General features: G+C 33.7%; 1 protein-coding gene across 7 annotated transcripts; it reads right to left on the bottom strand.

Moving 5' to 3' along the window:
• Positions 1-955: 955 nt before the first annotated feature.
• On the bottom strand, positions 956-23081 carry LOC118736978 (acyl-CoA Delta(11) desaturase-like). Of its 7 annotated transcripts, none has more exons than XM_036467171.1 (5): positions 23065-23081; positions 2935-3233; positions 2162-2498; positions 1920-2105; positions 956-1861 (listed from the first exon to the last, which is right to left on the bottom strand). In XM_036467171.1, exons 2-5 carry the CDS (start codon positions 3224-3226, stop codon positions 1543-1545), a joined length of 1134 nt encoding a protein of 377 aa, XP_036323064.1. In that variant the 5' UTR covers positions 3227-3233; positions 23065-23081; the 3' UTR covers positions 956-1542. The 7 variants fall into 7 exon arrangements, with proteins under 7 accessions (XP_036323064.1, XP_036323062.1, XP_036323061.1 ...); XM_036467169.1 differs by lacking the exon at positions 23065-23081 and adding an exon at positions 12187-12318; XM_036467168.1 differs by lacking the exon at positions 23065-23081 and adding an exon at positions 11207-11567.
• Between the last annotated feature and the right edge of the window lie 4633 nt (positions 23082-27714).

Here is a 27714-nt window from a genome sequence, read left to right as displayed (position 1 = left end):
AAGGTAGTGTATCGGAGGTGGTCCCATACTAATCTGGTAAGATCCGATCGGTGGATCATGAGATATATATATATATATTTTTTTTTTATATTAGAGTTGAAGTAGGTTTTTTTTTTGCTAAAAATTACTTGCTATTTTTTAATGTCGTGCAACTGGTTAATGAAATGTAGTCATTTTAAAAGAGGTTACTACTGAAATAGAGATAATTAGGGCATTTTAAAATTTATGTCGTTTTCCCCTTAACATGGAATAATCCAAACACGAATTTTCCAAATATCTCGACACCTGTGTGATGATGTGGGTTCTGAGATAAGTTGGGAGTTTCAAGTCTAGCTCATCGTGAAGTTGGTTAAAAATTGCTTGCAAGATTAGATTACACACGGTGAAACATAATAAATACTTGTAAAAATAAAATAGGTTTAAAGAGCTCTACAAAGTGACATTTCCACAAAAATTTGCGATTTCTAAATCAGTCAAAGTATTCTTTATTTTTTATTGACTTGGGTTTACATTATTATATGTATGTAGATATGTACATTTTTTTTCTTAATTTGATTAATTGTGATAACGCCACATAAACTTATAATAGAACTACTCCAAATTTCGATCAAGGTCTTTAATGCACTCACCTTTAATAGAAAGACTTCTTATAATCCGTGGCGATAGTAGAACTCTTCTTGATTTCCCCTATGCCCTAAAATGGTTGCTCGACGTTGAAATTTATGAGATTGCATGTAACTCAACTGACTAAATAGACTAGATACTCACACCTTGCTGGTAATTGGGATACCTTGTAAAAAATTTCTGTGTAGGACTTTTTTGACGATTGCATTTGAAATTATGTATTTTTTAAAGTCGTATGTATAATCTGATATTTAAAAATATACTACTTACATTTGCTTAAAATTTCGCTAATAGTCCTTCTTAAAGCAAAGCGCGAAAAAGATCAACGGTATTTCCATTTTGACTACGTATAGCAAATCAGATTTATTTTTGATTTGTTTGTATATATAGGTAAGTATATTCATATTAAGAAATTTTTTTCCAGGATTAAACGTATGTATTAATATAACTAAATATGCATTCATATGCAACGTTTATATGTAAGTATGTACAAAATGAATATAAATTAATAAATACAATATCTCTTGGAGCTACACAAATTAATTTCTTCGCGCTTAGTGGCAAGGTAGCAAGGGAACGGGTGCCCAATTAGCATTTCTATAGTCTTATGTACATATATCAGAAATTTAGCTAAATGTTCCTACTTTTTAATAAATGAACTTAATGTATATTTTTCTTTGATAAGTATGTTTAATGATATTTGCATAAACCATCATTTTACAGTTTTGCAAAAGACAGTAAAAAGACTATGCAAGTTCAGACTACTAAAGGCTTTACAATAATCACACTTCTAATTTTTATTGCTTTCTGCTTTTCCCTGACTTAATGACAGATTCGTTTTATGCTCAGGTAAGACAAATGTATATCAGATTCATACAAGTTATGTTGAATAATTTTTTATGTAGATTAAATAACACATTATTCAGATTTCTTATTTATTGTGATAATGCCTTGTTCATCTTCTTTGGTTATGTCCTTGTCACCATAGCCCCAAAGCTCGTGTGAGCCATCACCAGTACGGGCGACACGCTTCTCAATGATTTCCGAAGATACAGATTTTAAGTCGTATGCCCAACCGATTTTAGCAAAGAAATCAATGAAAGCCGTGGTTAGATTCATGGAATAGTTGCCCCATTCGGCGGTTTTGTAATCCCAGGGGAAAACGTGATGGTAATTGTGCCAGCCCTCGCCGAAGGCAAACAGCGCGACACCGGGATTTTCAGATGGGTTAATGCTCCTGCAAAATTAAATTGAATTAAAAATTTAATTTTGTGTTTCTTATATTTACTACTCACTTATCATAGGGACGACCGCCAAATTTATGCGCAGCACTGTTGACACACCAGGTGACGTTCAACAAAACGCACCAACGGAACATGGTCGCAACGAACCACGAGTTAATGAAGGACTCATCCCAAAAGTACATGGGAATAACGGTGGGCAGAATGAAGCACGCCAATGGCATCAACAACATGTAGTGTCTAATAAAGAATAAATTAACAAATTTCTCTTTATAACCTTAGTCGAAGAAACTTACTTCAACTGGAACATCAAAATGCGATCAGCGTGTAAATCAGTCAAATCTAAGCTCTTGCCCTTGGCAATCACATCCGGATGTTTCTTGCATAGCAACCAGCCAACATGCGAGAAGAAGAAGCCGCGTGTAGCATTGTGTGGATCGGCATCGGTTTCGGAGAATTTGTGATGCACGCGGTGATCACGCGCCCAGTGGTAGGCAGCGTCTTGGAAAGCGCATGTATTGAAAGCAATCAAGATAAGACGCAATGGCCATTTAGCTTTGTAAGAGCGATGGGCCCACAAACGGTGTGCGCCAGCCGTGATGCCCAAGACACCAATGGAATAGAGGAAAATCGCTGAAATACAAAAACATAAATGGAGTTATAAATAAACATCGAATCAAGATAGCAGTTCATTGAATAAAAATTGATGTGATAGTCAACTTTTGTGCGAATTTTTATTAAAATGCACCAACTACATATTCTCAAAGTATTTTTATAGTCATTATGGTTGAGTTTGTAGCAGTGCATTAAACTTCCGGCAATTAGCTACCTTTACACTCGTGCGCCGCTTAGTAATTAAATCAATTGCAATACATTAGGAAATAGGGTTTTAAACCAACAGGTGTTGGAAAAATTTACACGCAAGCAGCGTGCATGCAAATGTGCGGCTACTCAAAGTGAAATTAACACCTGGAACATTTTTTTTTTTTTGCTGATATGTAGTAAATATTGAATTAACACTACCGTAACTAAAGACGAATATCTTAATACCTAATAATAAAATACTTACAAAAGAAAACTGTTGGCCATTTCGCAGAGGTGAAGAGTAGCCAAGCTCCATATAATGCCGCAACATGCAGGTATCCGAAGAGAATTATATTTCGCCAAACCAATTTTAGTTTACGTTTTTCTGCGCGCTTACGTAGATTCACATCAATGGCCAGCGCTCCATCGGCCGTGTCGGCATCACATTCAAACAAGACGCCAGTTTGCTTAGATGGACCCAAATTATTGCCATCGGCATTCTCAGCGGATAAAGTACCCAGAGTATTGTGATTTATTGATGCATCCCTTGGTGCCATGTTGATACTAAAAACGAAAGAAACAATTCGAGAAAAGTTTGTTAAATTTTTTTTTTACAATGTCTGTGTATTTTTTTTTGAACATTTTTAATTCAAATTTTTTTAAATTATATTTTGCTTAAATTTAATTCGAAGCTTACGGCTTTTTCACTCAATATTTATTAAATATGTATGTATGTACATACATATGTATGCATATATGTATGTATGCACATATCATTATCAACAAATTTGCAGTATTGTCTATTTTTTCTATGCATTATTGTGATATTTTGCCTAGATTAGCTGAAGGCATGACCTTTACTACCAAACAGCCACTTTTCTAATAAATCTGTATTTTTTTTTTTATATAGCAGAAGTTGACGACTGATCACGTGTGAATTGTTGCATATTGCATGCACATACATGCCTATCTTTTTTGCTAATGAAATATTTTTCGAAATATTCCATGACAGCACATATACTGCTCCATAAGAATGTGTAATGTTTATTAAACACGCCCTGCAGGAAAATAATCAATTTAGCGCACGTATGCCGCCGCTGTGACTAAAACTGATTATTGAATACATATGGGACAAATATGGGACATTAAATTACGAACATTTTGCACCCCGTATAAACCAAATAAATCAACAGAAATTTACTAAAAAAGAGGACTGTTCCGAATAATATCGGACGGACCGTCACCGTACTCATTACGCTTACATAATCATTCTAAATCTGTTACATTTACATATACATGTATGTACATTAGGTTGGTCATTAATATCAAATGAACGGTTTTTTCAGTCTCCTCTCCTCAATCACTAATACCACGGTTACAGATATCACATATAAATATTGTTTTGCACATGGGGCAAAGTTCCGATTCCTCTATAGAGACTCAAAAAATTAAAATTAATTTTTTTTTCGACTAATACCCAAAACTACCTAGACGAAGATATTACATATAAATTTTGATTCCGATTGGAGTCGGTTATGACTTCTTCATAGGGTAATCTGAACTTTGAGCCCTGTGCGACAAGCCTTAAACGACTTTAATCGGGATACAAATTTATATGTGATATCTTCGGCTATAGTAGCATCGACGGAGGGGGTGTGGCTTAGGAAATCTGATGTAAAAATTTGCTGCATACAATTAAGGCCCACCCTAAAGTACATATCTACTAATATACGTAAATGCATTCAACGGATGAACTCAAGCTGATGACACAATGCTCTACATATGTATGTATGTATGTAAGAATGCTTTTAAATATGCACATATTTCAATTTCTAGCGTTTTATGACATTAGAAGTGATAAAGATAGTTTAGTGTAAAGGCAATGAAAGGGTGTGAATTAATATAAATTGAATGACCCTACGAAACCTATTTACATATATAACTTTAGGCAGTGTTCATGCAAAGTGATTATATTAACTCATCTCATAAAGCGGTTTTGCCTCCCAGGTATAGTGCCGACGTACCAGTTGGAAATTTATCGCTATGTTTTTTGTTTAATAATATGTAACTATTTTCTTAAAATAAAACAACTTAACAGTATCCAATTAACCAAAAGTGAAGTTTAATGTTACAATTTACAATGGTTTCACCTGTTTTTCTTCATAAATCATGATCGAATTCTAAAAGACTCTTTTGGGCGGTTGGTTTATAAAAACCTTCTGAGCTGATGAAGGGTTAAATTATATTTTTATTTTTTTCCAGCTGTGATTTCTCGTTTATAAAGCATGTCTGTCGATTTGTATGTGACAATTCTAAGCACTCAATATATCTACATATCTCTCCATTTTTACTGGAGTCTACCTTGTTCGTATGCCAACAATCTCAGAGGTCAAAAGTGTGCACCCGAATAGACACAAATTTTAATGAGCACCCAAATTCATGCGAGCAATGTTTTTGTTTACATATATAAAGAAATCCACGCGCCACCAGCGAAATTGACGGTTTTAATCTACATTTCATGTGTACATATACATATAAATAAGTAAGCCAAGTCGCAATTTGTTTTGCGTTGTTTTTGTTTTTCCATATAAGTATGTACATACATGACTGTGTGTATATTTTTAAGATCGGACTACTTTATCAGCATGAACCGAAATTTTATTATCTCCATAAACTTGGCAAGAGTGTTGGAGGGATTCTCCAGTGACATTTATTTGACATTTGTTGATAATTTTCAGAATATTAGGTGCAATCCCGTATTCCTTAGACTAAAACTAGTAAAAAAAATTTAAATTCGCTCAGAGCGAGAGAGTAACAAGTACGGAATCGCTTTCTAGTAAAAAATGGTAACTTCTGTCAACTTCAACATAACCTCATCGCGAGTCTTCCGAGTATACTCTGCCACGAAAAATTTTTTCATAAAAAACCAGCTGTAATTTGAAGGCGGCACAAAACTGTACATTTTCCAACCTCAGGTCGTACATTAAAAAAGTTTTTAGTTAGAAAAACTCTTCAAACAATTTTCTGAGTGCTGAGAATCTATTAGTCTAAAATGAGTCTTTCATTTGTCTTCCTGAGATCCGTCAACCAGTCCGGACTCTTTCGCTCTCATAAATTACGAGTTAAACTTTACGTAGCGGAAAAGTATATTAATAATCAGAATTATAAAGAATACTTGTTTTTAAGAGCCTATTTCCACCAAAGGCTTAACTGCTGTTATTTTAACATGTGTTCAGAAAAAAGGTTTATTTCTTAATTTTTGCTATTTTCCTTACGTTTGCTTCTGCTTAATAGGTGGAACTACTCCCTTCGAGTTGTAATCTCCATTTTCCAATAGGCTTAAACTGCAATTAAGGCTTGGTGAAAATCAACTATAAGTTATGCGGTAACATACATAAAAAAAAATATTCCGACGAAGTGATTACCCCGTTGGTTAATAAAATGTCTAAAGTTTGTGCAAAACTCAGGAAAATTTTATATGTGGAAGGATATTTTCTTTCATGCAAAAAATATTGGCTAACATATTTTGCGTGGAAGAAGCGTGAAAAAATTGCTAAAAATCAACGCTATTTTTTAGCAACTTCAAACTTTCACTTTGTTATACTAAAATTGAATGGGCGAAAAAAATGCATATTTATCAGAATTTTTCTAAACAATCTGATTAGAAAGTTGCAAACTAGTACGCAAGTTTATTGAATTTTCCTGACTTTTGCACAAAGTTTAGAGATTTCATTTTTTATGTTTTTTGTTGTAGTATGTACTATCAATATTTTTATTAAAAAAAATAGCGAAAAGAACTTAGAATAAAAAGCTTTGCATACATTGTGAAAAATTCTCTATGCCGATACTTTTGTCCGGCACTGTATGTACATATGTATGTCATTAGGACAATTCCGGCATTACATAAGTGGTAACATAAGACTTGTTTAGTTTCGGTATACAATTTACTAGACGTGCTGTTTAGTAAAACAGTGAACGGATTCGACCCATTTGCAGCATAATTAGTTGAAAAGTACCTACATATCTAAATATCTACTGCATTTAATAAAGCGCAGTCACTAAAAAATATATATATATATATATACATACATACATTTTAATATTAATGTGTTTTACTTACACGCATACATAGGCAAAGTTTAATTGAAAATTCACATTAAAAAGTGTCATATAAAATAAATTTATGCAAAAGGCCACGTGCACTTGAATCACCGGCCGGTCGCAATTGAACGAAAGCCCTAGACTTTATTAGAATCGCTGCGAAATGCAGGACACGATTTCAATTGTCCATACAACGTTTGCATGCCGATGCACACATTTGTATGTGGGTGGGTGACTAAGCTCTCACATATGTACGTGTATATTTACATGAGGGTGTCCCTTAACGGCAACGAAGTCAACTTTATCGAGTTTTCTTAATTAAATGAACTTTTTACCAAACTATTTTGTATGCTTATCACTATGATGTGATGTGAACTGTTATCGTCACATTAGCGAATTCGACCGTTAGGTAACTAGACGCCTTCATAAATATTAATGCTTAACAATCTTTTAATCATTTAATTATTATTCGCATTGATTAAAACAACGATTTATGGCTTACCGCATACTAGTAGACCTTCATAATACTAACATTAGGTTCTTTGTTATTATTTCGTCTTGAGGTGAGGTGAGTCACGAAAGAACAACGGCTTTAGGAGAAACCAGAGGCCAGATTTGGATTACCGGAACGAGTCAAACTTACTTTTGGCTAAGGATTGTAAATTTGGCTGCATTTCCAAAAATTGTTTTTGTAATCTTTATGATGCTACAATAATATCAACAGATAAATACTTGTGCCATTGTTTAAAGAAAACAATTTTAATTAGACATTAAAGTTAGTGAAATGTAAACAAAATATTTTTTTTTTTTTTAGATTTCAGCCCATTCTAGCCCGCTATTAATGTTTTTATTCGTCCAAAACTTTATTTTATAGGGGGCTAGACCGAGAATATGGGCACTTTTTATTAAGTATATCCATTTTGTTTTTTAACGAAGATTACTGCATTCACATAAATTTTTTGGGCGATTTACTTTCAGTGGCAAGAATAATTTTTCAAAACATTATCTTCAAGCCTTGGCCTAGTTAATTGTTTTTAACTTTTTAAATTGCCTTCAACTTGACGTTGATTAACTTATCTACATACGACTTATTAACAACCAACATCAACTAGTTGTTCAACTGCTTGAAAGATAAATGAACGTGTGTACACCGCGCTTAATGTAGACATATTAAATACATTCAAATGTTAATTGTATTCGTACTTGCATGTAATAAAATTACTATAAATCATTGCCAAACTAACAGAAATACGTCTAAAAGGTCGTTCACAGCAAAACGCATTTGACGAACCGCCAACCAATGAACCTCCAAAGTGACGAAATTGGTGTGAAGACCATTATTATACATATGTATTTATGTAAGTACGGACAATCGACTTTCCACTTTTTACGTGTGAATAATTTGATAACACATGTACTGCTTTATTAAATATAAATAATATACATGTATGTACATTAGGGTGATCCAAAATAACGAACCTAACGAATTTATGGCCTTAAAAGGGCCTATTTACTGAGAAGAAAATTCACCCACTTGGACATATTTGCATTCAAATTTTAAACGGTGTCGGTGGGCATTTGAAATTTTCCATGTAAATAACATGTAAACATATTTGTTTTCATTAAAAATGTTATAAGTACCGATTGAGAAGAATTTTTTTCTTCTAGGGCATTTAATCCTCCAAAAAATTACTCTAAATTTGATTGTCTAGACTCAACAATGAATGTCAAAAGAAAAGAGAAATGTGCAGTTTTGGGGCTTTATGATGGGAAAAATTCATGCTAAATGAAAAAAATTAAACTAAAATGATACAGAATGTTTGGAAAATCTTGATTATGAACTAGATTTGTCAGAGAAGAGAAAGTTTTAATCAATTTATTTATTTATTATTGCCTTTTTAAACATTAATATTCTTTTTAATTGTTAATAAAAGTCAGTAGTGGAATAGTTTCGTAATAAAAATGAATGCAAGGCATACTAGAGTGTGCCACAATTTTTTTTAAATCTCTTCCTTTAACATGTTTTTGTTATTTTCGCGTCGCGAACTGGGAAGCTTAAAGTTTTCGAGAATACTCTCGAGAGAGCGAAAATGACAGCACATTTGCAGGGGAAGTTGCAAGTTGCAAGCTTAACTGGATTTTTGTTGGAAAAATTTTTAGTTGTAACTATTTTCAAGTAAGCTGATGGTATGATTTCGGTGGGCAATTCAAACTAATAAAAGAATTGTTTCTGGAGCTTTTATAGTTGAAATTGACAAAGTAAGCCTATTTAAAGATACTGGATACTTTTTTTTTTCTTTACGAATACGAAAACAGAGCTAGTTATTCGCGTGATAAATTACATAGAAATTGAATAAACAACTTATGTAACGTACGTTCAATGGACTTAATAAATTCTTTTTGAGAACTTAAAAAAAAGTGGACTTAGCACCTTGGCATTTTTAGGTTGCGTTAATTTGTTTTGGTGGGAAACACTTTACTGTTGGCACACCCTAATGGCTCACATTGTATGTATGTAAGTACTGCGCTGACACATTATACATACAAACATACATATGTATGCACATATGGAATTTCGATATTAAAGTCCGACTGTACTTTCTCTAAAATTATTTTTTGCACAATTGAAATGAGTAGAAGTGGTCACTGTTGACATACATAAATAGCTTATTTATAACTACACGTGGTTTGTTGAGTAAGGCGAACTGGTTTTTGCATTACTTTTTTTCAAATTTGATATGTCATACATATGTAGGTGTGTAACTCAATTTGTTGGGTAAGCCGAAAGGGTTACTTATTACCAGCTATGGAAAGTTAAATTTCCAAATTGTATCGAAATTCCGAAAAAAATTTACCAAAATTAGGTAAGTGTATCTTAAAAAGTAAATATGTATGTATGTATGTATGTGTTTTTATATGCATACATTTTTGGTTGTAGTAGGGGAGCCTCTCTTTTCGACACGATATCAACTTGTTGACGCATATGAAACAAAATTTAGCTATGAAAAATTTCTTTGGAAGAAAACTTCTCGAGCATTACGAGACGAAACTATCAGCCTCACTGCGAGTGTCGTGTCGTGTCGAGTGCAATGCGTTTTTCGAGAGGCGAGTCGTGTACTCTCAAATTCAAAAAGTAAAAGAAAGTAAAATTCAAAGTAAAATTGTATCTAGAATTCCATCACTGGTTATTACTGTTCCGATTCCCTCTTTATCTATGTATTAGGGTGGTCCTTAAAACTATCAACAGAAACGGCCCGCCTTTACTTGTATCTACGTGCGAAATAAAAACAGCCACGAAAATTTCAAAATTAAAAACATAAATTTAGGGGCCGCTACGAGTGTTTGAAAAATGATTGAAGCGTATCGCCCATCTAAATAGGGGTTAGGTCGTCGAAACAATATCCCCGAGTCATTCCGATACGTAGAACCGGCTGTCGTGGGAATGACACCCCTATCACAGCCAGCCAGCTCCATCCCACTCAACTAACACCCCCCTCCCTTTGGTCCGAACCTACTGAAACAGCCCGTTTCCGGGGCCTATCGTTAGTTGAGCTTGACGACAATAATTGAACGATGAACGGAAATAGGCGGGGCTTAGTAGTGTCGCTACAACAACAACAACAGGGGTTGAAAAAATTAAAATTTTTCCAGTTGCAACAATTCGATCAAATTTTGGCTTGGGCCAGCTATAACGCTACGCTTAGAAAATAAGTTTCAATAATATGACAAATATATCAGATTTCGAGAAAAAAAATTTTTTTTAATTTTTTAGGTAAAAAAAATATTATTTATCATCGATGTCTTTATTTGGTACGCAGAACATAACAAAGGGGTGTCCCACACTAAACTTAGTTGTTAACATCATTGGGCCCACCCTAGTATGTAGATATGAATATTCTAATATTCTTCGTTAAGGTTTGCACCGATGGGCATATCGCTGATGGGACACGTAATGCCTGCATTACAAAACCGCGTAACTGACATTTGCTGCCAAAAATTGGATTTGCTCACCGAAGCTCTTGGCTCAAGCCTGATCCATTCGTCCTGAAGTATACTAGCCAGAAATGCGATTTTGCGTTATCTTGATACCTATGCGGTTTTGCATTTTGCTGATACGCGGTTTAGCACTTTAAACGACGATATGTATTATGCATATACAGATGTTTGAATTTAAGTACATTCCTATATGGAATATATTTTGTTTGCATATACTAATTCACATATAAATACATACATGCATACATGGACGCAGGAGTATGCGGCGTTAATCGATATGTCTACATGTCAATATACACAACCAGGCAAATACATAGCAACAACAGAAAGTCGTAGCCACCAAAAAATACGACGCAATTTCGGCTTTTACCACTAAACGGAAAATTTACTAATCTTGGTACAAGTTACTTTTTTTGTTTAAATTTAACCACTTCACTTACCACTAATTGTTTTCTTCAATCTAGAAAATTAAACACACCTACGCAAATTTTCGCTATGCTAGGAAAATGAAAAGCGAAACAAAAATTTGGCAGCTTATTTGGCACGTCAACCTTTTTGCACAAAAACTCTAATTTGGCACTTTTATCAACAACAATAAAATAACACAACCGTTTATAAAATGAAAGAAAATCAGAATAGCAGCACGAGCACTGAAAAGCCCGCTTTACATGAGTGTCGATTGGAGAGGCGCCTTCCACTTGCACGACCGTTTCGCTTGACGTTGCCCGGCAAATTGCTGATTGCGCTCACAATTCGCCAACTACTACTGGCGGCGGCTGCTGGTGCTCTTCGGACGCGCTGTGTCCACGTATGTATGTAGCGCTCTAAGTTGGCTGATTCGTTAACCGATCGTGGGATCACCTTCGCATTTAGAAGTATGTATTTGACTTTGCGAAATAGTTGCCCTTGCACACCCGCCCTTTTGTCTCGACTCAGCTTATCGGGACGGGAGTTATTTTCGTACAGTTTTGTGTGCTTACAAATATATTCGTACAACATAACTTTGTATACATTGCCGTTCATTTGCCGGCATAACTATATAACCCAAAAATGGTCGGTCGTCAAGCTTGCTACGTCAAAAAAATTCATAACGACATCTATCTGTAAATTGCCTCACATAAAAAGGGCGAATATTTTCTTACAACTTTACTCATTTTCACTTTACTTAGCAACTATAACAAGAAAAGAGTCACTCAGTGCTCAAAAAAAAAAACAAAAAAAAAAATACGACTTAGTTTAAGGCATTACCCTCTCGTTTAAATTTTGACTTGTCGCATTTTACCGTTATACGTGCTAATTTTGTTTAATGCGAAAATCTAATTTTAAAGTAGTTTTTCTCGCGCTTTTATTTGTCATTTATTTGTTTATTTTTTATTTTTTTTTTAGTTACGACTTTCTTGCACAAATGTTTCAATTTTACCTTTGCTCTCGTCGTCGCTTATTCCACTAGCGTAGCTCTATTGTTGCTTATTTTCGAGCACTTAATAGTGAAACCGTTAAATGCTCGTTTACTACTGGCAATCAGAGCGTTGTGCCCAGCGCCTTATATTAAAGTGAAGAATGCTTTCTTGGAAGAATTGATTAATCTTATTTTTAATATGTATATATATTTTATTTTTAAAGTATATAGGGAGTAGATGATAAGTTCTAGAATTGTGATTGGCCGTTTTGCCAATATTTAAAATTGTGCAAAATTGCAAAAAGCTTATCTGGTTGAGAAAATAAAGCATAAGTGATAACAAGAATCTCCCTTAATTCAAAATAAATAAATTACGAGATGAAGAATCATTTATTGAAATGTGTATGTCCATGTATGTATGTTAGGGCGGGTCGATTTTTTCCCCCCCATAAAATCGCATATGTGGAAAATGCTCTTCGCATCGTTCTGAACAACTTTGCTTAAGAAACTAGGGGTCATAAACTAGTTTCGAGCCAGCGAATTTTAAGGGAATTTTCATATAAGGTAGTACCAAATTTTGTCGGAAAAACTTAAACAAATAGCTGATTTTTTTAAATTACTTAAATAACTAAGTTTTTAAGTCCTGCGTGCTTTCCAAGCATGGTAATTTTTTTTCGACTATAACCTGTCACAACCATAACACTTTCACAATTTTTTTCCGTTACGCGCCGAGAAATACTGGTTAGCAGTTGAACGTATCGTTCAGTTCCTTGTATTTGACACAGAACTTGTGGGTTAGGAAGTGATCTCAAAGGGAAGGGTCTTCAAATTCTAAATATTCCTTCAAATGGTTATGCGGAATGTAGTAATTGGTGGTTCTTTTAAAATGTTGTCATCATCCAAATCTATCATACAGAAATAATTGGAGCAGTCAAAATTAATTTTACATTTCGCGTACTCTCTAAATTCTTCTATTGCCTTTCGCGTACTGATTTATGATCATTAGTATACTTCTAGAGTTTTTAAGTTACAAGGTGGTGAACTTGTTACAACGTACAATCGTTAAAATTCTACCGGCCTTGGTTAGGCAACGGGAGTGCGCTACAGGTCCATGTTTTATGTTAGCTTTTTTTTTGTCGGGAGCCAGCAAGGCGTAATTTTACTCCGATTTCAATAATTCTCAATGGTTTGCTTTTATTTGGCAAGCCCAATAACCATACCAATTGATCGAACGGCTACCGAGATTCGCATATATGGTCATATATGGTGGGTGGTGCCACGCCCATTTTCCAATACTTTATCATAAACCTATTTTTTGCTAAATAATTATCGCAAACATCAATTTTGAATAAATTAGCTACAGTATTTAGTGATTTATCGGAGAGTTCGTATTTCTCTAAATAACCGTTATATGGGATGTGGGCATTGGTATGGTGCGATTTTAAAAATTTTCTGTCGTTTGGTATGTTGTATCAAGGTATGTGTTACCAAGGTAATTATAAGTGGGCGTGGCTACGCCCATTTTCCAAAAATGTATAATATTCTTCTTTGTCGTCTAAAAATTATTGTAAATATTTATTTTGAGTTGATAAGCTCAGTTAGTTATTAAAATATCGTTTTTTCATATTTCAGAAAACTACCGATATATGGGAGGTAGGCGTGGTTATTGTCCGATTATGCCTATTTTCAATAATCCTTCGCTAAAAAGAAGTATACATACCAAATTTTGTTAAAATATCTAAATTTTTAATCGAGTGATCGTGTGCACAGACGGACGGATGGACGGACAGACAATCACCGCTTAATCGATTTATTTTTCAATTCTGATTACAGTATATTTTGCTTAGCTGCCCATCCTTCTTTGCACGAAAAACTTGTGCGCTTAACCGAAAAAAGCACTTAAGCGAATTTTCTTTACTACTTCAATGAGGAAGGTATCCGAATCCCTATGAAACCAAATAATGGAGGAGCACTTACCACGTAGAAATTACTGCAAGAGAATTTTTTTCCGAATGGTATCTAATTATCTATATAACTACATAAAATAATTGCCGTTTTCGTTGTTCTGCGAGATGAGCAAAATAAATAATAGCTTGTAAAATTAGGGTAAGTGTAGAGCCAGTGCAGGTAAACGTAATACTTTCTTTGATAATTGATAACAGTTGCAAATTTTTAAGGCAGGTATCGCTAATGTGCAGGTATGTTGAATGCAAGTATCGGAGCAGTTTCCTTATAAATGTTAAAAATAATGCCGCTGATGCGCATTTTGGGGTAGGTATCTTAAATGTGCACTTAAGCACAAAGGCAGCAAAGCAAAATATACTGTATTTATGTATTAAAACAAAAAAAATTCATTACTTTTTGTATCCTTACAGTAGTAGATTAGCTATTTGTTTAAGTTTTTCCCACAAAATTTTGTATTGCCTAGGGGGCTACTCTGTAATGCGATACGAAAGAGTAATGCGATGCGAAAGGTAAATACGCCGTAAGTAATATGCTGTGACGATTGCCTATCGCATAGCATTTCTCTTATGCATCGCATTACAGAGTTCTTAAGCAAAATTGCTCAGAATGATCCGTAGAGCATTTTCCGCATATGCGATTTTTCCGGTTTTCTGATCCCCTACAAATCGACCGGCTCTAATACGCACATACATATGTAGATAGACTTAAAACTTAACAAGTTGTACGGCAATGCAGACCAGCGAGGTGAATAAGAACAATAATAACAACTCCCTACTACCGCCGATTTGTGATATACTGAGGGAAATTGACGAGTACACCATAGCCTTGACTTATAGACCAATCGAGAGACGAGTGGGAAGTCTCATGGTCTTTATGGCTGATGTTTAATAAGAAACGAATAGAAAAAGTTTTGACGTTAGGAATTAAGTAAGAATTCTTACCAGCGCCATCACAGGCCACGGTCCTTCGTATTGAACCAATGCTCCAACGAAGACATATATCGACAAGTTTTGTTTGCTGAGGAAGGAATGAGGAAGATGAGGAATGTATTGACCATTTCCAATACCAATTTTCAACTCTTCGTTTTTTCATTGTGTAGTTACACTTCGGAACAGCTATAGGAATTTTTTGACAATGAGCTGATCGCAATTCCATTTAGGAGGCCGTACAGCAATGAAATTCATGAGAATTTTGAAACATTGTCTATCAACGTGAACGCAAAATTTGCAGAAACTTGCATGGTTGCATTTCAAACATGCAATTTTTTATAGAATTTGTTAAATTCTTGCGGGTGGACAAAAAAAACAGATCTTTATATAAGTACATACATATAAATATTTCCTCTTATTCGGCTTTTTTGGTAGAAGCTTAGGTTAGGTTATGGGACAGTAGGTCTAAAGCTAGATTTACATGAGGCGATTTTCTAAGCGATTCAACATTGCTTCAGAAAAATCGCTCGTGTAAGTGGTGAAAAATCGCTTGCCTCAGAGTAGACAGCAAGTTAACTTTTGCAGGCGATTATCGCCTGTCAAAAAATCGCCTCATGTAAAGGCAACTTAATGGCCAACTTCACTTAGACCTTGGAGATGTCAGTGAAGTAAAAGAAAAGCTGCACTGAGTAGCGAGAGTTCCTGAAAAAAGTGCTGGAAATTTTGACAAAAAAAATTGTTAATAAAAAGTTTTGCAAAAATAAGCCGAAAAAAACATTTTTTAAAAAGCCGAAAAAGTTGAATGTTTGAAAAAAATATAAATTAAAAATCTTCTGAGTAGCTTTTCAATAAATCTAGAGTTTCTGAATGGGGAAATAATAGTTCTGCTAAATTACTCCGAAAAACAAGTATCAGGCGATTATATAAAGTTTTATTATCTTATAAGTTCTTTTTACTATTATTTGCTAATTTAAATAAATATATTAAGTAAACAAATATTTGCTCTCATTATTAATAAGAAAAAATTATTTATAGATTTTCAAATTTAAGGAATTTTTTTATTCAAATTACTGTCTACCGAAAAGCAACCCTGTGCCAGATTCCTGATTGCAGTTCTTCCTAACAAAAATTTCCTCAAAATGAAATGTCATTTGGTTCTCCCAATTTTCACTTCCTTGCAAGTTTTTGGGCATTACGAAAGCGATTAGACAAAAATCAGGATAATTCCTAACAATTCGTAACAATTATTTGCATCAAAAACAGAACTAATAACCCACTATCAATAAAAAAAAATATGTTTATATTTTCTAATTATTATTTTCATTAAATTAATGTGGAAAAACAACAATAATTTATAAATGGTAGAAGCTATGGCTGCTATTTCGGAGATCCCCATATCTCCTCATCAGACTTCTTCACTAGGATTCGATCCAACGAGCCCAGCTGCCTAAGTCAGAGGTCTGCTTTTTCCACTTTTTCCAATTAAAAAAAAAAAAAAATAAAATCCATAAATCACCTTGAGTGATATAGAGAATGAAAATTTTAACTGAAGAAATGTGAAAGATGTGAAAAAATTTGTCACTTCGTATTTTTTATTTATTTTTAAACGTGTGGTGTACACGGATTTACTTCCCAACTGGGTTAATGCAGGGCGTGTGAGTTATTTCAACGGCAATGCCATTGACGTTGGCAGTTGAGGTTTATTCTTTTAATCAGAGAAGTATCAGGCGATTGTATAAAGATTTATTATCTTATAAGTTTTTTTTACTATTATTTGCTAATTATTTATTATGCATTTTACTATCAATAAGTTCATGACTTATAAAATTACTAATTGGCAGGCTAGTCAGTAAATAAGTACATCAATCGCAATAGTCGTTATCCCGTATGAGTCCGAACTTACCATTTTTTTACCACAATTTGCCAGATTTTACTGGACATTGATCCCGTACTCGGTTCTCTGGCAACTGAGAGGACAACGGAGAGAGTAAAAAAGGTCCTCTCTGTGTTAAAAGTTATTAGTTTTATTCCGAAGATTTTTCGCTGGTAAATGTGTCAAACGATCAGCTGTAGTGTGCTTGACAACCAAATTTTAAACAAAAGAAAAGTGCACTTTGCCAATACATGATATAAAATATTTAGTCACTGCTTTAAGTGACATCTAATGGATTTGCAAGTATTTCTGTTATTAACATGTGTGAGCTGAGTGTGCTTACTTACAAAATAAGCAAAATTTGGAGGTTATGTTGAAGCTGTCAGAAATTAAAATTTTTTACTAGAAAGCGATCTCGTAGTTTTCCGTGCTACGCTAATAAGCTTCCAACTCATAATGTTTGCTATATTAATTGAATAAATTTAATAATTACCGAACACCGACCGCTTTCAAAAGCACGCTTATTTTTTATCCGACTTCACAAAAAGGAGGAAGTTATCAGTTCGTCAGAATATTTCTTTATTTATTTTTTTTTGTATGTATGCATAACTTTAGACCACGTTAACGAATTTCGATAGTTTTTTTTAGAACCGGTAATTGGATCGTGAATAATCTTAAATTTTTATACGAGAATGAAGTCGGTTTTGTTTTTTGCTTAAAAATTACTTGTTTACGTTAAATTAAATTCAAACTTTTAAGTCTATAGCTTTAAAAATATTACAGACTATGCTGATACAAAGAAACAATAAGAAAAAATACAAAAAAAAAAAACACACACTTTGATTCCCCATCCGTTCCATACTTGGATAACAAAAAAGTTATCAAAAACAACGGGATTTTTAGCGCCTTAAAATTTACCCTTTATTATATGCATACCTAAATTTCTTCTGTCGATGTATATTTTTCATTTGCAGGCAAAATGATTAGTTTCGTAAAATACTTTAATTTTGAAAGGGAAGGAAACTGCTTCTTCGTGAAAAGTTGCTAAGTCCGCTTTTTATGAAAACTCATATTTTGATACAAGCGGCTGCAGAAATTAGAAATGCATCGTATCGAAAAGGGTCCTTGTTTTATGTTTTCTCGTTTATATTGAATGAAAGGAAAGTTTGCTAAATCCAAAAAAAACGGTCCGAAAATTCGGTAAAGCCAAAATAGTACGAAATCTTCAAATCGATCGAATCGATCGAATCTCTCTGATTCGTAAGGAGTTTTGCTTTGATTTAAACAGGAAAAATGTTGTATTAAAAGTTAAGCGAAATACTTGAAAAAAAATGGCTATAAGAAGTTTATTTACTCTATTATACAATTTTTAAATTGGGACTTAGCAACTTTTTACTCTAAGCTAGCGATATGTAAGTTTTGAAAATTAGTGGCACATCTGGAACAGCACATAAAGTTTCTCCTTTACAAATTTAAAGAAGTGTTTTTGTTCCCGCTGTAAATGTCAAATTTGTTATTTGAACAATTTTTATTTATGGTGAAATTATAATTGAATGATCGAAATTATAAAATGTGGATTTTGAATTTCAATGGCACTTTCCAAGTCCCTAATACCAATCGCGTTATCTACACATACATGTGTACGCATGTACATATGTATGTGTATAATACGACAAACATTTTACTATGATTGAGTTCGAATCAATTAACGAATTAACGGTATCGCATAATTGTACCTCATTGGTTGGACACCTGCAGTTTTAGATAAGATTGCTTACGTCTCGAAGGAATTTTTGGTAGGTATTTAAAAATAGATTTATTGAAAAGAGAGAATCCTAATTGGTAGTTCTTTTTATTTTAAAAATGTGTAGAAGGGTAATAAAAACTTTGAAAAGTGATGATAAATGAGTTGGTTATTTTGAAAGTGGCATAAATCACTTCGTACCTCATGTACTTTAATGATCGGCTACTTGTCATCGAATGCACCTTTGGTTGATGAAATTGAGCGAATAACCGACCCGTCCATATACAAGTTACTGGTCATTTAAGCATAAGAGGTGTGACCTAACTTATGCTACTTTATTTTATGCACATGCATAGAGTTTATCGCAGGTATTCGAATGAAATCTAAAAAATTTTGCCTCATTTGGCTAATGCATAAATCTTTGTACACAGGGCTGCCAACTATCCTTAGCAATGGAGTGCCAAATAGAAAAATAAAGGAGCCATTCTTTTTAGTTCTTGCCATTCAGCATTAAAATGAGAAACACATATCTAAAACAAATCTTGAAATTTGAGAATACAGGACTGCAGCGGAGCTGGAGCAAAGAGCTAAAAATATTGGCCCGTAGTCATAGTCAAAATAAAGTCGACTTTAAAGTTAGTTGCAGCTTTTTTGACAGATATCCCATTGAAAATTATGTCAAAAAGCTGCAACTAACTTTAAAGTCGACTTTATTTTGACTATGACTACGGGCCATTAATTTGCTCACTTTTTTATTTTTGCCACTGAAAACAACCGCGTTAAATAAGTTTCTCTTGCTTTCTTTGTCAAAATATGAGCTTGCGCTCCTAGCTTGCGATATGCAATTTGATTTACAAGACATATACATATATATTGGGACATATAAATATCTGTACATACATACATCGTTAAATTTTAAGGATTACAATTAAAGTATTCGCAATCACGCATGTTATAATTACAATTACAGTAATCGCAGTGCTGAAAATTTTCGGGATTACAATTACAGTAATCGCAATCCAAAGTAATCAAAATGTAATCGTATTCATAAAATGCCCAGCTCTGATACCTACATACATATCGCACACCGTCTTCAAAAGAGTCACAACTCAAATTTTGGCATTTTTGAGATTATGCGCTAAAAATGTACATAGAGCTTTTATTTACCTTTCAGCAAAATCGGGAGCAAGTTTGTGTTTTAATTTGTTTAAAAAAGTTAAGGTAAAGCCGCCTATCAAAAACAGCTTTAACATTTGCCGCATCAATTTTTTTCCATTGTATATTAGATTCATCTTACAGTGGAGAAAAACTAGCTAGGGTTTTGTGACGTGCGAGCTGATTTCTTACATAAATATTACTTATTCTTTGAATTTTTTTTTTAACAGGCTTGACCTCTAAAACGTTTTCATTAAATGATAGCTTGTTGTTTTCAGAGTGAAATGATTAGAGCTTGAAGAAATGACGCCAAACTTATGTAGGTATTTAATAAAATAATTAATTGCAATTAAAAAAGCAAAGTATATGCCAGTTGGAGGAATTAGAGATTAGCAGTTTGGAAAAATAAGATGCCGGAGTTTAATCTAATTGATTGTTTTGTTGTAAACTACGTAGGTATGTATATCGCGAATCGAAATGTCTTTATCTTTATTAGTTTTGCGCCATGAAAAGTACACAAAACGCGACGTTTAAAGTCCAAAGAAGCAACGTGTCTGTTGCAACGTTTGCTATTTATTATTTGTTATTAGCAGTTACTTCAGTAATAACAATTTGAATCATCTAAGTATTTCATCATATTTGACAAAATTGAGATTTTACACGTTTTTAATGATTTGGGTTTGAATTTTGATAAGTAGTGCCTATGCGAAACAAACACTTTACAAACTAAAGTAATATTAGGAAAACAAAAATATTTTAAATATATATGTATCTAATTTAACTGCGAAACTTATTGCATTAAAAAGCACAAAATATGCGCATATGTATTAAATGACCCTTGAATAGTTTTGTACATCTTCACTTTTGTTAGATTATTCATCGAATTACTAGCTGCTCGTATATTTAATTATTTGAACTTTAATCTGTAAATATTGAGTGGCGTGCACTTTATTTCAGTACAACAAAAGTCCGAATTCAAGAAAAAAAAATACAAATAAATACACACATTTGTTTGTACATACATACATATGAACATACATGCAAGCGTAGTGTACGTTTACACATAGAAACACAAACATATTGACATTGACTTCGTATTCGCATAAAATTAGCACATTTTGCTTACAGATTCAGTGATATTTTTCAAAAGTGGTGTGTTGGAAGCTTAAGCGATAGCGAATTCTCCATAAGATATTTACTAAATGCGATAAATGCCATTAGCCGTATGTTCAACTATTTCTCAAACCCAAAACATGTATATGGAAACAAATTCTTTTATTAAGAAGTCACAGTGGAGCTTAATTGAAAACCTGGTCATGCATATGTATGAATGTATATAATAAGAGGCCATGAGATCCAGGTATGTCTACGTAATTTTAATTTTTTTTAAGTAATATAAAAAAATCTATAAATAATAAATATGGTATTTTACTGAAAAGTTTATTGCACCTACGTGATGCTGTCTATTATAGTGAAAGAAAACTAAAAGGGTATGCCTCAGACTATTACCGTTTCGATGCTAGTAATGCATTTAAGCTGTACCTCAATTTGTTTTGAAATGTCAATTAGGCTTATCTGGATCTCAAGGTCTCATATGTGTATAGATGATATACATATGTATTACATATGTATGCAAATGGAAACTGAAAATGCATGAATGCTTGCCAATGAATAGCGCAAGTAATGGTATCTCGTACCCACAGCAGTCGGATATATGTACCTAACCGGAACGATGGAGAAACTTTTGGAAATTTTAATGCTGCTAAAAAACAGCCAGTAATAGTTATAAAGGACCGTTTTCTCAAGTAACCTGTAACTCTAAAGCTGACTTTATATTTAAAGGTTGCATTAAAATTTATGATTGTGTCTAAAGTAAAGCATTTTATTACCCATTTTAAATTGGTTTACAACCAATAAACATACAAACGTCAAGAACAGATAATGTAAATGCTTAATTCAGACATAGCTTTATTTCTAATCCAACGTTTTAAAATGGAAAGTGAGCTTTAAAGTTAAAGGTTACTTCAGAAAACGGCCCGAAGTATGAAAACCTTTACCAAAAAGTAACCTACGCCCACTTCATTCATCTCGTTGTGAAAAGTTCAGCCGACAAGTCATATATACTCATCTTAAAAACATTAATTTGTCTCATTTTTTGAAAGATCTAAAGTTCCGATTTTTCCTAGTGGGTTGAACATGCATTAAACTGACTGAAAATTGGATTGTTGGCGTGATTGATATAAACGAACGTTTAGTGATCACTGAATACTGCATGAAATTTCGCGTGACTATGATGTTGTATAAAACAAATTTGCAAGTTTTAAAATAAAGCATTTACACTTTTGCTTTTTTTCAAAACTTTTGCTTTTACTCTGCTTTTGTAAGAAGTATGTATGCACATACATAATTAGATAGATTACAAATTTAAATTTTGTAAATTCCAGTGTATGCACATATTTTATACCTAAAATATTCCATTGAATTCGCGATAAGCTTTGTCGTCTCAAGTATGTATTTACAGAAGGTAATCTTGTGCTTATGACTAATAATACTCACACTATTCAAAAATTGAACTGTTGGCATAATCAAAACGATAAATAACAGTATGTGTTTTACCATACAAGTTGCTTCGGTAAGATTAAAGCATTAATAAATTAAAATATTAATCTTATGTAGGTATGTACTTATTCGTATGCACGCTTTAAGCTATTTTATTTACTTTAGGGTATTTACTAAAATAAACAATTTTTTGTTTTATAATGATAAAAAGTGGAAGTGTCTTCAAAGGGAAGGTAAAGGGAAAAACACTAATTTTGTTTTTAAGGAGATGGATAATATTGGGTGTATATTTTGACTCAAAATTTTTGAGGACTTCTCATGTTAGTTGCTAGCGGCTTAATTTTATCGCGCAGACAGATTTGAAATGATACTGCCAATATAAACCTCTTGTTGTTGTTGTTTTTGGCGCAGCATACAAATTCTCCAAACAATTTTTGGGGAGTGACAGTCTTTGGCCAGATATAAATCCGGGTCGTTCCGGTTACGTAGACACGACTGTCGTGGGAACGAATATAAACCGCTCGCTCCCTCGGCTTAAATTCGAGGAGGTACGAAGGGGAAGATGAATAAGACAAACAACTAATTAGGAGACTATGTGCTGTTACAACAACAAGAATAAAAAATGCCCTTTTGCCGACAGAGCAGTCTTTATTGCTTCTTATTTTCATACTTACCGAGGAAATGTTTGCAGGCAACAATGCTTTCATCTTCTAACAGGCCAACCATTTTACCCATGCTGAAGTACTAATATCCTAAAAGGAGTGTCGTCTTGAGTATCTAAAGCAAAGTTGGGTTACGTTTTCATTTACATACAACAAACTACAAAAATGCTCTGCCGAGGATACTTACCTCTGATCTCAATAGATATATTTAAAATTGGATAGAAAATATATATATATACATTAGTATGTATATATTTTATATACGAATAATTATATTTACCATTTATGAATATGCAAAGTAAAGTCCACCCGCTTTTAGCTTAGCGGCACCAAACTCAATTATTTTGATTCAATAAGCTGAAACGCCAATGTCAATTAATATACTATAAATGCATTCTGGTTCTAGTGGAATATCCACAAAAACTAATTGTGCAATCTTTATGTTGAACTTTGTAAATAAATACGCAGATATGTATTTGTTTATTTTTGAATAAAAGTATATTAAAATAAAAATAATGAACTTTAATCAGCTGTTTCCAGCGTTGCCGCTTTCATACAATTGTATGATTTCATCCTTCTGTTCTAAATTTTAACATTGGCAACGAACGTAAATCTAAAATAAATTTACCTTCCTTGGTAACGCGTTGTCCCTTCTTATAAATTTACCTTCTTTGGCTTTAATTATAAAATTTTAATTATTATTTGCTTTTCAAATAAAAGTTAAAAAAAAAAGTTTGGTTTGCTTTTGATACTTTTTCGGCTTGGCAACTATACTATTTTTTTAAGCTCGCGGGAACGCTGGCTGTTTCGACATGAATATCGATATTTTCGGAGTTTGTACCTCAATATATCGACACTTTCGTTTATTTCTTTTTCTCTCCTTCACCCTGTACTTTCGGTAATGCATTTGGTCCCAAACCGATTCCGGATGAATATAAAATCCTATGTAACAAACATGCGACATCAAGCGGAAAATGTTAACAACAGTTTAGTGCTGGTGCTTACCCGTAGATGTCGCCATTGTAAGATAAGAAGCTCTGATTGTGACAGATAGCGCTGTCGTAATATTATCACACTGGTTTCTTTTCATATAAAAACTAGGTAACAAATAGGCGAATGCATTTTAACAGAAATTTGCCTTATAGTAAATTCGGATATCAAATTTTTAATTCTTTTTTTAACATAAAGGTTTCCGGGTTACGCCGGGATATTTACGGCAATTGCAAAGCTGACGAATTGACAAGGAAAGGTAGGACCACCCACAACCTTCCGGGAAAGGACACGGTAAATACAGCAATAGCCACTTGCAAAAAGTTTATTAGAGATCACACCAGAGAACGTTTATAAAGGAAACGCACATCACTGCTTTTAAGTTAGAACAGAAGAAAAATATCCTTCTCTATGATTACGCTTAGGGGCAATTTCTTAATGTGGAATCAGAACCTGTATTGATCTACGTATGTGGCATTGGAAAACAATTACCAAATTGCTAAATTTGATAAATAATAATTTTCAAATTGCCCTTATCATCGTATGAAAGATACGCGCACACCTCTGTCTACAATTCGTTATTTAATTTTCCTTGAGAACGCTTCTTTAGAAAAAAAGTTTTAATTAACAAAACGTATAAACAATCCGCCCATAGTAAATCCATGGAAACCAAAAGTGAAAAGTGAACCGGTTCGGGGAAAATGAAACTCATGATAAGGCTGAATAAATTTGAAAAGTTATGTCACGAAATCAACACAAGTTGCCTTTTCTAAACCGCCCACGGTATATGTAACTACGTAAAAGCAAGCTTTTCGCACAATCTGCACAGTGTCTCGACTATATGGAGGAATGTGGAAAAAAGTCATGGCGAAAGTTGTTAATAAGCTTCTTGGGCTTAGAGATTCGGAAAAGCAGAAGTTATAAATATAAAATTTCAAGTAATTTACTTACCCCCCCCCCCCCCCCCCCTCTCTCTAGAATCGGCGCTTTACCGAATAATCAATTTAGTTGTCGCTTAACCCACGAAGGGAAGTGTTAATTTTCCAACTGTAATTACTTCTTTAAGTGTCATGGATTATAAACGTGAAAATGTTTATTAATCATTGAATATTTTAAAATTAAAAACGCTGTTCTGAGTAGAAGCAGTTACTTCGTGCCCCACTTCATATGCTATTTTCGAGCGCTGCTTTTGGGACAGCTTGCCACATAGGCACCGATAAAGAAAGTCGTAAGACGGATAGTTCTTTGGTATACCGAGTTGATGCTCTAACTGCCAAGCAATTATGGCTTTTCCAGTTCGTCTTATTTCTATCAGCTTGAGAGTGTTGAAACTGGTTGAGTAATGGGGTTATATCTAAAATCACTGCACATATTTTATCATCAAAGGTTGACCGATTGACCGTATACATACTTAGCATATATGTAATAAGATTAATGGAAAATAAGTAACTAAAAACCGTCCCACTTTATTCGTTCAGTTTTAGATGTCGGAATAGTAAAAAACGGTTCTTCTTCTTAACAAATTAAACCCATGATAGCATTGTTCTGGGCTGGACTCCCAGCTCCATCTATGTAGTTCTACACCCCAGGAACAAAATGCATAAAGTAGTGGTTTTCTAAAGAAACTATTAGGTTAAAACACACAGCAAGGCGACCTGGAGTACCGCTATCATGGATAGACACGTCCGCGCCAGCACATTAAACTGATATAAAGATTGCTCTAAAACTCCTAAGGGGATAGGAGCAGGTGTTTATGGCCCTAGACTGAAGATTTCGGTGCTCTGGGAACCTTCCCCTAACTGATTTTCTCCGACAAATACTTTATTAACTATTTTATTATTAAAAATATACTTCTCCGTAAGTTCAAAATTTCGTGAATTTTTTTTTCGAAATTTTCGAATATCATGAAATAAAAAAATAAAAATGTAAAGAAATATATTTCACACACAAAAGAAAATTAGGAGTAAATATTATATGGAATGACCCATATATGTATATTTTTTTAAATCCCAAAAAATTACACAAATTTTCGTCTTTGACCAGCTTTAATTCGTCTTGAAATTTATTTTTGTAAATTATAGCCAGTCAAAGTCAAAATTTCGTCGCATTTCGCGATTAAAAATATTTCTTTTGCACCCGTATAAGACATTTTTTAAAGATTTTGAAATTTCTCCCTATGATGTTGATGTTTTAAGGACCACCCTAACATGCATGCATAGTACGTATATAAGCCGATCTGTACATAAATATGTATGCAAAACATAACATAACCAATCTTTTAAAGGCAGTGCGCACAGTGCGTATTGCATACACCGACGTAATCGATGCATCAATTAATTAATCACAATCAATCAAAATTAAATCATGTGCATTGACAGCTCTTGCCTGCATATCCTATCAGTTCTTGGATCCGTGTAATCATATAAGTGTTGCAAATAAACATACACACATACGTACATAAGTGTATAGGTGATCTCTCCTTAATATATGTAGGTACTCTTATTTGTGGCGTTTTTTGGCTTTTATGCCGTTTACTTACATAAACATACACATGTTCACGCTCACGCGTTTATACAAACATCCATACATAGCAAAAACGCTGTAATTGATGGGCATGCGGTGCGCTATGCCTGCCATTTGTCATAATAAACCGTTAAAAGCAAATCAAAATAAATTACAAAAAAAAAGAAAAGAGAACAAAACAGTTTAGCTTTCTTTCTTTCATTTTTTCAACATTTCTTTTCAAACAAAATTTTTCTTTTGCACCGCAATGCTGATGAAGATGCCTGCATTTCTATTGAGAATGACTAAGTCTATTTTGACTCTCATTCGTTGTAACACGACAATGGTGTTGTGGTTACATTGGCGCTATACGGCTATAATCGAAAGCGTTGGTATGCATACATACATACATACATACATATGTACTCGTGTGTATGCACTTACTTGTATATACATATCATCATATTAACTGGGGATGCCGCTGCTTTCGCCGCTCATTAGCGCATTTTGTCTGAGCTGGCGCGCCAACTGAAGCGGTTGGTGATACACCTTTTTTTTTTTTGGCTTGCTCAAGAAAGATATTTTCATGCTTATAAATACGAGGCGCCCATAAACTTATCGTTCATTATTGCTTAATTTATCATCAGTTCTTTTATCTTCACTTCTCTTGGATGGCTCATTGTCTTCATCTTCATGATTACTGTTAACAATTGTTTAGTGCTCTGAGAGGCGCTTACGTATTAGAGGCGTTGCTATAAAATATTATTGATTATCTAGCTGCATGACTGCTGGTATGATCCATTTCTTCTTCCCCAACTATTAAGTGCCTGAAATCGGCAAATTATTTGGTTGAAAAACAAAAAAAGCAAGGTGCAAAACAACCAGCATATCATCATAATTTTACTACTACCTGCGCTGCTAGCACTGTGATTCAACAAACAAAAAAGAAAACGAAAAACAAAAGACTTCAGCTACGAACTTGTTACTTCAGCAGGTATTTTATGCATTTTTATTGCGAATTAAAGTGTTGCACCCATACGCCCGGCAACCAACCGCAAAATAACGCTAGGACCAAAACTTGACAGACTCGCATAAGAAGAGCCTACTACTTACTGTCCAGTGACTCATATCGTTGCTACAAATCGCGCTGTGAGCTAATTTGCGCCGATC

This window comes from Rhagoletis pomonella, unplaced genomic scaffold (assembly GCF_013731165.1).
Source record: "Rhagoletis pomonella isolate Grant_MI unplaced genomic scaffold, Rhpom_1.0 Rhpom_scaffold_00004, whole genome shotgun sequence".
NCBI classification, from domain to species: Eukaryota; Metazoa; Arthropoda; class Insecta; order Diptera; family Tephritidae; genus Rhagoletis; species Rhagoletis pomonella.
This window is presented reverse-complemented; position numbering and strand designations above follow the sequence as displayed.